General features: G+C 42.4%; 1 protein-coding gene across 1 annotated transcript; it reads right to left on the bottom strand.

Annotated features, from left to right (window-relative positions):
* Window positions 1–4,104: 4,104 nt before the first annotated feature.
* Window positions 4,105–16,608, bottom strand: LOC120027064 (ATP-dependent DNA helicase Q4-like). The gene is given in 16 exon segments (XM_038971907.1): window positions 4,105–4,458; window positions 5,261–5,369; window positions 7,717–7,888; window positions 8,194–8,356; window positions 8,616–8,782; window positions 9,183–9,312; window positions 9,583–9,946; window positions 10,189–10,192; window positions 10,535–10,656; window positions 10,797–11,074; window positions 11,193–11,391; window positions 14,715–14,897; window positions 15,419–15,607; window positions 16,015–16,098; window positions 16,215–16,349; window positions 16,529–16,608. Coding segments are annotated over 15 exon segments (2,391 nt in total). The 5' UTR covers window positions 16,320–16,349; window positions 16,529–16,608; the 3' UTR covers window positions 4,105–4,336.
* Between the last annotated feature and the right edge of the window lie 522 nt (window positions 16,609–17,130).

The following is a 17,130-nucleotide window of genomic DNA, read 5'->3' on the forward strand; positions in this document are numbered from 1 at the left end:
CGCATCATCAGAACAGAGACTGGGCCAGGTGAGACTGGTCTAACACATCCTTGTGTCATTGTCAACAGGATATGAGGAGGAGATCCTCTGTCTCCAAGTCAAACATGAAGCTGTTTGAAGGGTCTTTGGATGTAAGTGTGAGTATGAACATCCAATGAGGTACCCAAAGTAGGCCTTCAGTAGTTTGCCACCTGTGTTACTTTGAACATATTTGGATGAAAGAAAGACATGTGCAGAGTAGAAGAGCAGTGAGCGTGAAACTGCTGCCTCGTGGGAGATTTTGTTCCGGAGGGCCTAGCAGGATTTCTGGATCTGTATAATGGGTTTGTGACGTGTCATACCCTTGAACGAACGTGTGACATTACATTATCAAAGGAACAGTCATCATGTGGTAATGATCTTATAAAAACAACATTATTATGGTCAATATTAACATTATCATGGTCAATATTAACATTATCATGGTCAATATTGATGTTATTATGGTCAATATTAACATTATTATGGTTAATGTTAACATTATCATGATCAATATTGATGTTATTATGGTCAATATTAACATTACTATGGTCAATATTAACATTACTAAGGTCAATGTTAACATTATTATGGTCAATGTTGATGTTATTATGACAATATTAACATTATTGTTAATATTAAACACATGATATTTGATTCATATTTTGCCACAACAATTCCCCATAAGCCTACATTCAAAATAATAATTGAATATATTTGATGTTTGGTTTCATAGACCACTCTCTCCATACAACAAGGTTGCCAGGAATAGGTAATTAGTTTAGCTTCCCATTCAGTGAATGCATGCTACCTGACAAAGTGCACAGTCGAAAGAGACAATAAACCTTATCTTGAGTTACAGCTACACAATTTTAATCTCAAAAGGTCATCACTGATAGACTACAGTGCCTTCAGAAAGTATTCATACCCCTTGACTTATTGCACTTTTTGTTGTGTTACAGCCTGAATTCAAAATGTAATAATTCATTTTGCTCATTCATCTACACACAATACCCCATAATAACAAAGTGAAAACATGCTTTTAGACATTTTGCAAATGTATTGAAAATTAAATACCGAAATATCGAATTTACATACTGTAAATATTCCTACCTCTGAGTCTATACTTTGTAGAGTCACCTTTGGCAGTGATTACATCTGTGAGTTCTTCTGGCTAAATCTTTAAGAGCTTTTTTTTGCCCATTATTCTTCTCAAAATTCTTCAAGCTCTGTCAAATTGGTTGTTGATCATTGCTTGATAACCATTTTCAGGTCTTGCCGTAGATTCAAGTCAAAACTGTAACTCAGTCACTTAGGAACATTCACTGTCTTGGTAAGCAACTCCAGTGTAGATTTGGCCTTGTATTTTAGGTTATTGTCCTGCTGAAAGGTGAATTCATCTCCCAGTTTCTGGTGGAAAGCAGGCTGAACCAGGTTTTCCTCTAGGATTTTGCCTGTGCTTAGCTCCATTCATTTTCTTTTTATCCTGTAAAACCCGCCAGTCCTTAACGATTACAAGCATACCCATGACATGATGCAGCCACTACTATGCTTGAAAATATGGAGAGTGGTACTCAGTAATGTGTTATATTGGATTTGCCCCAAACATAACACATTGTATTCAGGACAAAAAGTGAATTCTTTTGCCACATTTTTTGCATTATTTATTTAGTGCCTTGTTGCAAACAGGATGCATGTTTTGGAATATTTGTATTCTGTACAGGCTTCCTTATTTTCACTGTCAATTAGGTTAGTATTGTGGAGTAACTACAATGTTGTTGATCCATCAGTTTTCTCCTGTCACAGTCAGTACACTCTGTAACTGTTTTAAAGTTACCATTGGCCTCATGGTGAAATCCCTGAGTGGTTTCCTTCCTCTCTGGCAACGAGTTAGGAAGGACGCCTGTATCTTTGTAGTGACTGGGTGTATTGACACACCATCCAAAGTGTAATTAATAACTTCACCATGCTCAAAGGGATAGTCAGTCAGATTTTTTTTTTACACATCTACCAATATGTGCCCTTCTTTGCGAGGCATTGGAAAACCTGTTCTTTGTGGTTGAATCAGTGTTTGAAATTCACTGCTCGACTGAGGGACCTTACAGATAATTGTATGTGTGGGGTACAGAGATGAAGTAGTCATTCAAAAATCATGTTAAACACTATTATTGGACACAGAGTGAGTCCATGCAACTTATGTGACTTGTTAAACACATTTTTACTCCTGAACTTATTTAGGCTTGACATAACAAAGGGGTTGAATACTTACTGACTCAAGACATTTCAGCTTTCATTTGTAAAAATGTCTAAAAACATAATTTCACTTTTACATTATGGGGTATTGTGTGTTGGCTAGTGACAATTTAAAACATATTTTAATCAATTTTATATTCAGGCTGTAACACAACAAAATGTGGTAAAAGCCAAGGGGTGTGAATACTTTCTGAAGGCACCGTATTTCCCCAAATAATCAGATAATAAAGACAAAATAAATGTTTTCTCTACATACAGCATCTGATAAACAGCTGTAGTCTATTGATTGTGTTATGTTCACATTATCTGTCCAGAAGTCTTCCTTCAAGACTGTTACAGACATGTTGGCAGAAACCTAAGTCAGCAGTAGCTATATTACAGTAATGTAGAGCTGAGGTTGTTCTGAACTGATAGTTAGACTGCACTGCAGTCATTTCATCCAGCAGACGTTACTCAGAATGTCCTCACTTTGTGGTCACCATCACCACTTACAGACAGATAGTCATACTATCTGCTACTTAAAGTAAAGTGACATTGCTCTCTGTGGAGTCAGTCAGCATTTTCACTCTGACCCTGAGAAGACAGACATGACCAACACACAGCCTCCATAACTGCAGCAACATCAGGGGTGCTTCAAGATAATGTAGAGCCCAAAATACATTTTCACAACTCTAAGTTGAAGAGTTCAGTGTGACGGGGTTTAGGTCCAACGTAGCATTATTCCATCTCATAACAGTTTCACTTATACTGTACCATTCTGCAGCAACAAAGGTGCAATACTGGAAATACTGTGTGACCCAGGCCCTGAGTTAATCATCAGTTTTATTCGACCTTGTTTCTTAAAAATGTGTTTATATTTCAGTTCAAAGATAATAAAACATGGGTTCTAGACTAGGTTATCAACATTGACCGGCTTAGTCAAATAAATTCCTGGCGCAGACGCTTCAAAATCAAAGAGTAATCTTCAATACATATAAACTAAAGAGTAATCTTGAATATATAAACCAATGTTTATACAATGGGAGAGTCACATTTGTAGGATCGTATTTTAATTTCCTCATTCCAGCCATCCATTTCCTTAACCCTGTGAGACCCAAGCATAGATCCAAATGAGGAATTAATGTTACTACCCTTCATAAATACTTGTATTAGGCCTCTGATTATGATAATAATCAGTTTTTTTCTCAAATGTGTAGTATAATTTTCTGGAAACGTTGCAAAAATGCAACATTGTGCTTCAATGGTAGGAAACATTTGTGGAAAGAAAACTGTGAAATGTTCTGGAAATCACATCAAAATCATTTACATGTGATGGGACATATATTCTAGTGGTATATACATGTACATTTATTTGTAATTTATTTGCATGGATGGCCAACAACATGCTTGTGTAGGGAACCAGTGTGGTGTAAGACTAATGTACAGATTTCTAATGTTTCAGAGGCTACCGATGCCACAATAAATCATACTGACACACAACACATACCACTAAGAGACACGTGTGCGTCTAAGGAAATGCACGATGTAGTGTTTCACATGATATTTGTTTAGGAACTGTATAGGATGCAATTTAGGAAATGTTGCATTTGTGCAATGTTGGGTCTCACAGGGTTGAATGTGTTTTTCTCCACAGGGCATGAGCCAATGAGTTTGGATCCATATCAGGAAACAATAAAGGAACTACTCTGACACACCTGGACTTCATGTATTACATACTACAATTATGCAATGCACACCCATATTGGAAAACAGTCAACCATTGAATGAAATCCTTTTGTACCTTGATCAAGGAGCAAACACAAGTTTCAATAACATCAAGCACTCACCCTTACATGACATACAAAAATAAATTGTATTCAAATGGGTATAGAAACAACATTACACGAAATGCACAGTACACCAAACAAACATCAAAACACAGAAACCATACCATAAAACAGCCATTCATATCATAAAACACACAAAACATGATTTACAATAAATACATTGCATGTTAATGGAAGCAGCTGAGGTAAGAAAATGATCTAACAACTTTTTACATAGAGTACATTTTTGTATTATTTGATCACTTGAATCGAACGATCTCCTGAATAGCAAAACGGATGATTTCATTGAAATCAAACTGGATGTATTTTCTCCAGTATCTCCAGTCCCTGCCGAAGGTCTGAGCTGAGTAACATGGACTTCCTGGAAGAAAAAAATATAGAGGGTGTTCCAATTGAATTACTAAAACAAACTGATGTCCATGATTGCAGTCGAGTGGAGGTGCATCTGCGACAACCAAACATTGGACACAACCCAACATTGGAAAACGCATTGGTTTTCCGAAAGCAAGGTTTATTTCAACTTGGCAGTGTCAACATAGCTGCCATTGTTCATACATTTTTCTAAATAAACTTTTCTCTACCTCCGTATCACACAGTCAGACTGAAAACATTTGTGTAATATTAATTGGTTAGAGAGAGAACTCACATTATATACTCTTAAACTTATACTATTGTACCTATGAATCTCCGCCCAAAAGTTGGTTTCTGTTTCAGTCATGTCTTTGGTCAAGTTTGTGTGGGTCAAGCAAAAGCATTAATTACTGGTTGACAATAGTGATTCCCACAATACATGCAGTGGTTGCAGGGTGCAGTTGGTGCAGCGACTTGCAGTCAACTGCATCAAGAACTGCATAACCTTAGATCATGTAGGCGCAAGCCAGACAATTTTTTGCCCCATATTGAAAGTCAATAATCAGTGGTGATGAACGATAATCACCGACTGCATGAAACTGATGAGCACGACTGCGTCCATACAGTTCAAACACATGGCACTAAATAAGCCACCCCCCCTAGTGACAAGGAGCCAACATACCACAATACCCGGAAGTAGTTCTGGGAGTTTTCAAAGTGGGAAACCTTCCATGGGAATGTATGGGAACTTAGCATTTCCCCTCCTTTGTGACCCTAGTCATATAGAGAATAATAAAAATGGGAAAACTTACCAATTCCATGGAATATTCTAGCGACAGCTCTGCCAGAGAGCTTCTCATCAATGTGGTTGCCCAGGAAACTCTGAATATCCGCTCTGATCTGAGCCTCCCAGTCCATCATCTAAAAAAAACACACAAAAAAAAACATCCAAATCTGAATCACTTACATACCAGGAGTTTGACCTGGTTTGGACAAACATTTACAGAACATACAGACAGAATTTAGACCAAGTAATTTTCGTAATCTACATACAGTATAGATCACAGGATGTTGGAGGCACCTTAATTGGGGAGGACAGGCACGTGGTAATGGCTGTAGCAGAATGAGTGGAATGGTATCATATACAGTGCATTCAGAAAGTATTCAGACCCCTTGACTTGTTCCACATTTTGTTAAGTTACAGCCTTATTCTAAAATGGATTAAATAATTTCCCCCCTTCATCAATCTACACACAATACCCCATAATGACAAAGCAAAAACAGGTTTATAGAAATGTTTGCAAATGTATTACAAATAAAAAACAGAAACAACACATTTACATAAGTATTCAGACCCTTTACTCAGTACTTTGTTGAAGCACCTTTGGCAGCGAATACAGCATTGAGTCTTTGGTATGACGCTACCAGCTTGGCACACCTGTATTTGGGGAGTTTCTCCCATTCTTCTCCACAGATCCTCTCAAGCTCTGTCTGGTTGGATGAGGAGCGTCGCTGCACAGCTATTTTCAAGTTTCTCCAGAGATGTTCGATCGGGTTCAAGTCCGGGCTCTGGCTGGGCCACTCAAGGACATTCAGAGACTTGTGCCGAAGCCACACCTGTGTTGTCTTGGCTGTGTGCTTAGGGTTGTTGTCATGTTGGAAGGTGAACCTTCGCCTCAGTCTGAGGTCCTGAGTGCTCTGGAGCAGGTTTTCATCAAGGATCTCTGTACTTTGCTCCATTCATCTTTCCCTCGATCCTGACAAGTCTCACAGTCCCTGCCTCTGAAAAACATCCCCACAGCATGATGCTGCCACCACCATGCATTACCGTAGGGATGGTGCCAGGTTTCCTCCAGACGTGACGCTTGGCATTCAGGCAAAAAAGTGTTCAATCTTGGTTTCATCAGACCAGAGAATCTTGTTTCTCATGGTCTGAGAGTCTTTAAGTGCCTTTTGGCAAACTCCAAGCGGGCTGTCATGTGCCTTTTACTGAGGAGTGGCTTCCGTCTGGCCACTCTACCATAAAGGCCTGATTGGTGGAGTGCTGCATAGATGGTTGTCCTTCTGGAAGGTTCTCCCATCTCCACAGAGGAACTCTGGAGCGCTGTCAGAGTGACCATCACCTCCCCCGATTGCTCAGTTTGGCCAGGCGGCCAGCTCTTGGAAGAGTCTTGGTGGTTCCAAACTGGCCAATGTGGCCAATGTGTTCTTGGGGAACTTCAATGCTGCAGACATTTTTCAGTACCCTTCCCCAGATTTGTGCCTCGGCACAATCCTGTCTCGGAGCTCTACAGACAATACCTTCGACCTCATGGCTTGGTTTTTGCTCTGACATGCACTGTCAACTGTGGGACCTTTAAATTGACAGGTGTGTGCCTTTCCAAATCTTGTCCAATCAATTGAATTTACCACAGGTGGACTCCATTCAAGTTGTAGAAACATCTCAAGGATAATCAATGGAAACAGGATGCCCCTGAGCTCAATTTCGAGTCTCATAACAAAGGGTCTGAATGCAAATAAGGTATTTCTGTTTTTTTTTTTTTTTAATTGGATAAATATGCCAAAATGTCTGAAAACCTGTTTTAATTTTGTCATTATGGGGTATTGTGTGTAGATTGATGAGGAAAATGTCTTATTTCATCCATTTTACAATAAGGCTGTAATATAACAAAATGTGGAAAAAGTCAAGGGGTCTGAATACTTTCTGAATGCACTGTAAATCAAACACGTTTTCCATTAAAATGAGCTGTCCTCCCCTCATCAGCCTTCTGTGGTATAGATACAGTAAAAACAAAACAATTATACATAATAAAAAAAGTATATAATAAACTAATTTAAAGTAGAGGATATACAATATAAAGTGTTAAAAATATTCTAAACTAACTACGTTACTCTAAAAATGCAATGGCCCAGATTTATCTCTATTAGGTTATTATCAGGGTAAAAAAATGTATTTACATTTTTTTTATTAACCCATCCACTGACACCCCTCTTCGGATTTTCTGCTACATATACATACATTTTACATACACAGTACTTATACAGCAATCACATAACAATAATACACTACCGAACATAAACTCTGTAATCCCACCCCTCAGCCACTCTCAGCCCATCCCACCTGTCACCATGGACCCCCCTCGTTTGGTTTCCATGTGCCATATTTTTTTCACTTGTAAGGGTACTTCTTTAAGTTTAGTATTAGATCAAGGCATTAGCTTCACTTACAGCCAGTAAAAAACATCACGGAATCTTAGGAGAAACAAACCTTGCATTTCATCAACACCTCCTCGTCCTCTCCATCCTTCTCTCCCTGGAACTTCCTGCTCAGGTCCAGGTCTCTCCTCTTGTCAAAGTAATCCCCCAGAAGCCCTTGCTGCTTCAGGCTTCGCCTCTCGTCCAGCTCGTCCGTGCAGAAACTGCACCTCTTGTATGCGACACTGCAGAGAGGCATACAGTGTGACCTTATCAAAAACACTACGCAAAAAGAGTAATAAACACATCACCCAAAAGATGCACAGTAGCATAAACTGATCTAGAAATATCAATGTCTTTAAACATACTCCAAGCACCACTGGGTTAACAGCTACAATAACAGGCCTATCAGGCCATGTAACTCTGGTAACCAGGAGCCTCTTCAGTACCTTTTAGATGCTCCTCTATGATACAATTTGGTGCTATATTTGTGTAGCCTAGTGCTGGTTAGAGTTCTTAATAGTGGTATATAGTGTAGTGCAGTGCTGACCTGCGGAAGGCCATGAAGCAGGCTTTGAGCTGGTACAGCTTGGTGCTCTCCTGGGCCACCACTCTGCCATGCAGGAACTCACACACTCGGTCCATCTCGTCCGGGGTCAAGTCACCGTAGGAACGAAAGTAGAAGGACAGGTTGGAGAACTCCACCGAGACTCCTGGAAGACAGGATATACCCTATGAAGGATAGGGTGGACAACTCCACAAGACAGTATATATATGATACGGAGATAGATGTATAATTATTTATCTTGAACGGATTTTTAATCAAAATGTAACATTCATTCAGGCAGAATGTGACTCACTATGGTTAATTAACACACGTTTTAATAACCAGTGCAGACAATTGTGTGATACACATTTTTGACTATGCTCCACTGTAGTTATCATTTTTTCAACTATAAAACACACACACACCTCTGTTTGTGGCCCATTGTAGTTGTCTGAGACCTCTCTTCACCAGACCCAGCTGCCAGCCCATAGTGTCTGCCACCTCCACCACGTCAAAGTCCAGCAAATCATAGGCCTCCACTCACTCCCCTGCCATCCGTTTCTGGGCCAACACCCCGGCAACAGGTAGGCAGCTGCCAATCAGACGGCACACACCCATCATCAACACCCCTCACCATAAACATTACATATCTACAGCAAAGCGGTTTAAGCACCTGGTAAACATTAGTAATCTATTGCCTGAACATGAAAATAACAAACCACATGACAAATGTACCTGACTTTACTTGACCACAAAAACATCACATGAGCAAATAATACACACCTACATACTGTACACAAACACAACCTATCCAACACGACTTTGTTTCTTACAGGTAAACAGTCTACTGTAACAGACTGGCCAGGTGTTCAGAGTGAGTTTGCAGTACTTGTCGAGGTTCTGCAAACTGAAAATGCACACAGTTTAAAAATAAATATATACGGTGTGCCCTAATGAATGAACATGAGCCGGGTGTTGTGATGTTGCCCTACATCTTGGTGAGTTTGCAGAGCTGCTGAGGGCCGTTGTAACAGACAATCTTACAGACGGAGAGGGTGGGGTGGAGCAGCTCTACGTACTGCTGACGGTGCAGCTCCAGGTAGCACAGCAGAGTCTCCAAACCTGACAGACACACAGAGACAGAGGGGACAGTCTTTGACTTACAATGACTTACAAGTTACATTGTTACTCTGATGTCTGAAGGGCAGGTGGGGAGACTCACTGGTCTTGACAGAAAAAGAGAAATTAAACTGGGATTTCATTCTAATTACATATTTACTGTTTTCTGATCCTGGAATCAATTATCTGAGTGACACAATTGGCCGTTTTATTGAATTAAACAAAAGACAAGACATTTCACCTGTCCTGTGTTAGGTATAGTGAGGTACTCACCTTCCTCAGTGATGTCCAGGGCTTCCACAGTGTCCTGCATAGGGATGGCCCTCTCATGGGTGTGACACACCCTAGTCGTGGACCAATCATCACCTCCCCCTGGCCCCTCCTCCTCTTCCACTTCCTGTTCGCCATCCCCTCTCCGGGGAAGTGGAACACTCAACTCTGGTGGTTCTTTCTGCTTCCCCTCCGATGGTTGAAGAGTTGGTACATCCTTGTCCTCAGTAGGGACTTTGGCCTGTTCCAACTGCTCAACGGGGGTGTTTTGACTAGTCTCCTTTGTTTGTTCCGGTGCTGCAGCAGAGGTCTCATCACAGGTGTCCATCAGTTCCATCATCTCGGAGTCGTCAACCTCCTCCTGAGCCTAAGACAGCGTGAAAGAAATGAGAACAACTCCTCAAAAATATATGCTTGGTTTATGTCCTACACAGATACAAATTACATTACAATGAAGGAATTATATTTAATTCTATGGTGCAATAAAACTTGTTAAAATAAAATTTGACATGAATTCTAAATCAAGTTTTTCTTTTTTTTATGTCTTAAAGATCCAATGCAGCCCTTTCTATTTTAATATCTAATCATTTATGGGTAACAATTAAGTACCTTGCTGTGAATGCAATTTCTCAAGGAAGAATTTAGTTAAGCCAAAACTCCATCCCACCAAAACAGGCTGAAATTGCAGGTGTTTTTTTCAAACAGCTCTTATACTAAAAAGGGCATTATCATCACAATTTCACAGTAGTATTCCAACCTCATAGTGTGGAAATATATATAAAACACAGGGAAAAACAACAACAAAAACAAATAAATAAATAAGGTTTTTGACTGCAGTGGACCTTTAATTGGGGTTCATATAATGACCGTAGGCTGTTCATGTCCAATGAGTGTAGATGGAGAGAAGGGGGAAAGAATACATAAGTATGCCAACATTACCCTGGCTAGATCCTGCTACTTCTGGTAGATCTGTCTGCACTTGCAGGGAGGAAACACCTTCTGCACCAGCTTCTTCACAGTGTAGTAGTCCACCGTATCTGCATAGATGTGCCTCTGCAACTCACACAGGTCCCCTCCCTACAACCACAGCAGACAAGAATGTAGGATTACAGTGATGTTGAATAAAAGTTTAAAATATTGTACATCCAACCAAAAAAATATGAGAGCTGGAGAGCTAGAGCTAGAGAGAGAAAAATAACAATCTTGAGAAACCTCACCTCAGGATCCAGGAAGAGATGACAGTGGGCCGGTACTCCGTCTCTCCCTGCCCTCCCGATCTCCTGCACGTAGCTCTCAAAGCTCTTGGGCATGTTGTAGTGCACGATGCCGCACTCGTCTGACTTGTCCAGGCCCATGCCGAAGGCTACCATGGCAACCACCACGCGCAGCTCTCCACACAAGACGTTGTTCTGGACACGACGGCGCTCGGATGACGACATGCTGGCGTGGTAGGACTCAGCCATCCACTTCAGAGGCTTACGGATCTTCTTCCTGGCTGAGGAAACACAGCAGAGAGAGGTCAGGGCCTGTATTCACAAAGCGTCTCAGAGTACAAGTGCTACAAAACTCCTAATCTCCTATTGTCATCAAGCCAAACGCAAATAGATAGGTACCCAAAGCTTTCTTCTTCTTCCCTATAGGGTTGTCATCTTCCTCCTGGCTGGCTGTACGGTTAGAATCCTTCAACAGCACCCCCTGGAGGCAGGTCCTGAGCAGGGCAGATATACGGGTCGTCTCGTCTCTCCTGGTGCAGTAGACGATGACGGACTCCAGAGACCCGAATCTCTCTCCCTTCAGCAGAGACACCAGGGCCTGGACAGGGGAAAGGCACACGCAGCATCAAACCTGGGTTCAAATACTCAGGGCTCTATGCTGACATTATTATTTTTTAAATTTAAGTTGAAAAATGTAAGAGCACACAAAGACATTTAGGAGCAGAATGAAAGTATTTGAGGAAGATTGTTTTTATGATAAGAAATGACAAAAAGTTAATGAATAAAAGGTTTTTGGAGTGTTCCATGCTCAATCAAGCACAATTAGGTGAGACACATTTTCAGCCTCCCCTTTAAAAGGTGGGAGGTTACCGTGGTATGGGGAACTCGCATGTCTTGGTGCTTTCAAGACAATTGGGAGCTCGGGAAAATCATGATGTCAGTGATCTTCAGGTCGTAAAGTCAGCACTCTAGAAAGATGCACAACTTTCTGACTTGGAATTCCCAGTTCCAAGTCAGGAGCTCGCTTCCCCCCCCCCGTTTACTGGCACCGGCCATATTTAACGGGTGTTGAGCGTTAGTAAATTCATCAGTTATTCTGCGCTCTGGTACACTCAGACGAGAGTGCTCTGAAATCGGAGTAGACAGTGAATTTATGAACGCCCCCTATTAGTTTTCTTTCAAATAGTTTAGCTCTGCTTGATTGGGCTTGCCTGGCCTAAGGAACGGATGAGCGATGACATAGTCCCAAATTGACAACTCCATCCAGGCAGACTCAATCAAATGATCCAAGTCTTTGGAAGAAAACACATAATATTTGCATCCTGGTCTGCACAGCATACACACTCTCAAATGTTGCAGATATACGGTCTCAACCTTTAAGTCTTTATTGAAGACTCATCTCTTCAGTAGGTGCTATGATTGAGTGTAGTCTGGCCCAGGAGTGTGAAGGTGAACGGAAAGGCACTGGAGCAACGAACTGCCCTTGCTGTCTCTGCCTTGCCGGTTCCCCTTTCTCTGCCTCTAACCATATTACAGGGGCTGAGTCACTGGCTTACTGGTGCTCTTCCATGCCGTCCCTAGGAGGGGCGCGTCACTTGAGTGGGTTGAGTCACTGACGTGATCTTCCTGTCCGGGTTGGCGCCCCCCCTTGTGTTGTGCCGTGGCGGGGATCTTTGTGGGCTATACTCGGCCTTGTCTCAGGATGGTAAGTTGGTGGTTGAAGATATCCCTCTAGTGGTGTGGGGGCTGTGCCTGGCAAAGTGGGTGGGGTTATATCCTGCCTGTTTGGCCCTGTCCGGGGGTATCGTCGGACGGGGCCACAGTGTCTCCCGACCCCTCCTGTCTCAGCCTCCAGTATTTATGCTGCAGTAGTTTATGTGTCGGGGGGGCTAGTGTCAGTCTGTTATATCTGGAGTATTTCTCCTGTCTTATCCGGTGTCCTGTGTGAATTTAAGTATGCTCTCTCTAATTCTCTCCTTCTTTCTCTCTCTCTCTCTCTCTCTCTCTCGGACCTGAGCCCTAGGACCATGCCTCAGGACTACCTGGCCTGATGACTCTTTGCTGTCCCCAGTCCACCTGGCCGTGCTGCTGCTCCAGTTTCAACTGTTCTGCCTGCGGCTATGGAACCCTGACCTGTTCACCGGTCGTGCTACCTGTCTCAGACCTGCTGTTTTCAACTCTCTAGAGACAGCAGGAGCGGTAGAGATACTCTTAATGATCGGCTATGAAAAGCCAACTGACATTTACTCATGAGGTGCTGACCTGTTGCACCTTCAACAACCACAGTGATTATTATTATTTGACCCTGCTGGTCATCTATGAACATTTGAACATCTTGGCCATGTTCTGTTATAATCTCCACCTGGCACAGCCAGAAGAGAACCGGCCACCCCTCACAGCCTGGTTCCTCTCTAGGTTTCTTCCTAGGTGCTGGCCTTTCTAGGGAGTTTTTCCTAGCCACCGTGCTTCTACACCTGCATTGCTTGCTGTTTGGGGTTTTCAGATGGGTTTCTGTACAGCACTTTGTGACATCAGCTGATGTAAGAAGGGCTTAATAAATACATTTGATTGATTGAATTTGAGTATCTGTTCTACAATACAGTTCTGATGTAAAATAGTGAATGGTGTCAGATCTATCTATTACAGTTCTAGGTTCTGAACATTCTGAATGTTTCACTACACTAAACACCTCCTCAACTAAGGGTGTGCAGAGTAGTCAGACAAAACGAGTATCGTAACAGATATGGGACATTTTCTGGATACGATTATGATACAAGTATTTTTTGTAATTATCCATAATCCAAGCATGTTTCTCATGTCAGTCAGTCACGGTTTCTAAACTATACGTACTGTCCTTGAGTCAGTCAGGCCTCCCGAGTGGCGCAGCGGTCTAAGGCACTGTATGGCAGTGCAATAGGCGTCACCCGGGTTCGATCCCAGGCTGTGTCGCAGCCGGCCACAACCAGGAGACCCATGAGGTGCTGCACAATTGGCCCAGTGTCATCCGGGTTAGGGGAGGGTTTGGCTGGCCGGGATGTTCTTGTCCCATCACACTCTAGAGACTCCTTGTGGTGGGCCGGGGCGCATGCACTCTGACACAGTCGCCAGTTGTACGGCGTTTCCTCCAACACATTGGTGCGGCTGGCTTGGCAGGGTCATGTTTCGGAGGACGCGCGGCTCTCGACCTTTGCCTCTCCTGAGTCCGTACGGGAGTTGCAGCGATGGGACAAGACTGTAACTACCAATTAGATATCATGAAAAAAGGGGGTAAAAATGACAAAAATAGAGCCAGTCATGTGCATGCTAGTTTGCCTGTCGGTAAAGAGGAGGGCGGGCTGTACATTGATCCTGCTGCTCTGATTGGATAGAGTGAATCTGTATTTCTCCATCCACTCACTTCATAATTTCACATGATCATGAGAAAGACCCCACTGAACGATTTAGAAAATTAAGAATGATGTTTCTGGTCTGATCGTTTAGATTGCTGCTGCCACCTACTATGATTAATCACACCGTAAGGGCGGTTTGTAATCAATTTATCAATGAGCATAATATCTAACAAGTGGGGAAAGGTTAGGGAAAAAATAAGAAACGTTGGCAAGCATTCTGACTAAGTAACAGCAAACTTGGCTGCCCGCTGGAAGTTGAGGACACAGACACACACCCCTCCGCTCGCTGCTACTAATCTGCAGCTTTTTGCAGTGAGAATGTGCAGGGAGGTATTTTGCCAACATCTATTTAGGAATATTAAAACACTTAGTTTTTTTACAATTATCATTTGATCCGACTATCAACTGTCAATTTATGGATACGATTACGAATACAAGTATTTGCATGTCAACACACCCCTAACCTCAATTGTATGTATGTATGTATGTATGTATGTATGTATGTATGTATGTGTGTACGTTGCTATCCTACCTGGTCCTTGTCTCGGTCCATGGAGACAGACAGCTGCAGGTTGTCAGGCACGGCGGCCGAGTGGACAGCGATACCGTCCTGGTCAGTGATGTCCAGGTGTTGAGCGATGTCCAGGGCTGTGGACAGGGTGGCGGTGGCAGTCAGACCCAGCAGGCAACGCCCGCCCAGACGGTCCCTCAACACCTAGGAGGTGGTTCAGTTAAAAACCTACCTGAAGACTGGCCTTACTGAAGACAGTAATGCCTAGGCTTTAGCTCAGCAGGCTAATATGGTCTAGCGGTGTACAGATGACCTGGACGGTCCCTCAACACCTAGGAGACTGAACATACACTAAGAGGGCACTTCAACACTGAAGGGAAGAATGGCATTTACTGTATGTGTGTAACCATGTACAGCTATAATGGTAAGAGACATGCTCCTAATTTAGGAAAGGACGTAAAAAACATTGAGTTATTATATTCATTTTAAACGAGTTAATAAATGTTTTATAAACAAAGAGGCCATTGGCGGTTCTATATATGAGAGAAGAGATGACATAACATTTGCTCATTTGCTTGTTTTGTGAGTTGAAAGTGGATTTAGGGATTCCTGACAGTGAGTTACAATGGTTAATTTGCAGACATGGAACCTAAGTGGAAAGAACAGAGCTTCTGCTTGACAGTTGCTGTTTATCATATATTGGGTGGTCAATGACCAGATCTCACCTTGCAGAGACGCAGGTAGCAGGGCCTGAAGTTGTGGGACCACTCTGAGACACAGTGGGCCTCATCAATACAGGCAAAGGCCACTGGGGGGAGCTGGTCAGCTGGGGGCAGACAGCCAAAGCCAGAGTGACCTCCACCTACCAACGCCTCATGGGACAGGAGCAGGACATGGACCTCACCTGCCTTAACCTGGAGGGAACACACAGACAGAGATACTCAAAGCATATACAATCAAATCAGGAAACTTTATTGTTATGAAAATCACCACCAACATCAATGCAAATATGACTGACACCATTGTCGTAGCAGCTTCATGGCATCACACAGACAGATGACACACACAGACAGGTTATGAATGAGCAAAAAGACATCACTGAGAGATATAGAACCCTAATGCAAGATCAACATGATCAACAGCTCAGTTGGTATGGGTAGAGCAAGTATGACTAAGTCGGGTTTGGATAAAAGCGTGTGGCATATTTAATTCAGTTCAAGTCTGACATATATAAACGTTATGTAAAAATAGAGAGGAAGTCGATGTTAAGGACTAGATAGAGCATAGTTTAACTAGGCAGATTGTAATCGGATGTCAGTACCTTTTCAATGGCTGCCTCCCTCTGTTTTTTAGACATATTGGAGTGAACAGCAGCTGCTTTCAGTTTGGATGGGAGTCCAGATAGCTAAGGAGACAAAATCATTTACTGTCAGTATTTCATTCAATGACCTTTATTGAGACATTCACAAGACAGTGTCCATATCAATAATGTGTTGTATAACTAGGGGACAGATATGTTACCTGATCGTCCATAAGAGATACCAGTGGTGATACCACAAGAGTGATACTGTTGGACCTCTGGGCATAGAGGTAGGCAGGCAGCTGGTAGCACAGAGACTTCCCCATGCCTGTGGAGACCACCACGAGTGGACAGACCTGGAGAGGGACACACACACACACACACACACACAAAGTGAGCATCATGCTTGTAACAAACACAAATCTGTATGTGAGGAAGCGACCACTTGTTCTATCTCGACAATATCAATTTACTGAGGTAGTAAATTAAGTAGTGTATAATTCTGTTCACTGTGTTTTACCCTCTTCCTGCATACCTGATAGAATTCTCATGAGGGCCTGTTCCTGCCCTGGTCTGAAAGACTTGTACCCAAAGTCTTTGAGTGCTTCATAAACTTCAGAACGCGACACTGCAGAAACAAAGTAAGAAAATAGGTATATAAACCCTACTGTACTAGATATTTGATTCGCTGAATCAATCAACTAAATCAAATGTATTTTATAAAGCTCTTTTTACATAAGCAGTTGTGCTTTACACATACTAGGCCTAGAAACAATTAATTGAATAATTGTATTTACAACAAACAAACAAAAAAACAGGGAACCTTGCACATTGCCGTCCTCCCCTAGGGGGTAGAGGGGCTGCATGGGGGGCGGAGGGGGAGGGCGTTCGTAGTCTGGCCTGATCACATTCAACAAGACCTCATCACCATCCTCCTGCTGCTTCTCTCCCTGACACTCATTCTCCTCTTTAACACTGGGGGGCGCCACTGTGTAACAGAGATAGACAGGTTACGTCCCAAATGTTACCTTATTCCCTTTATTTTACAATTATAAAAATAATAGGGAGTACTACAAAGGGAATAGGGTGTACTATACAGGGAATAGGGTGTACTATACAGGGTACAAAGTATACTAT

Source organism: Salvelinus namaycush, chromosome 32 (genome assembly GCF_016432855.1).
Source record: "Salvelinus namaycush isolate Seneca chromosome 32, SaNama_1.0, whole genome shotgun sequence".
Taxonomy (NCBI): Eukaryota; Metazoa; Chordata; class Actinopteri; order Salmoniformes; family Salmonidae; genus Salvelinus; species Salvelinus namaycush.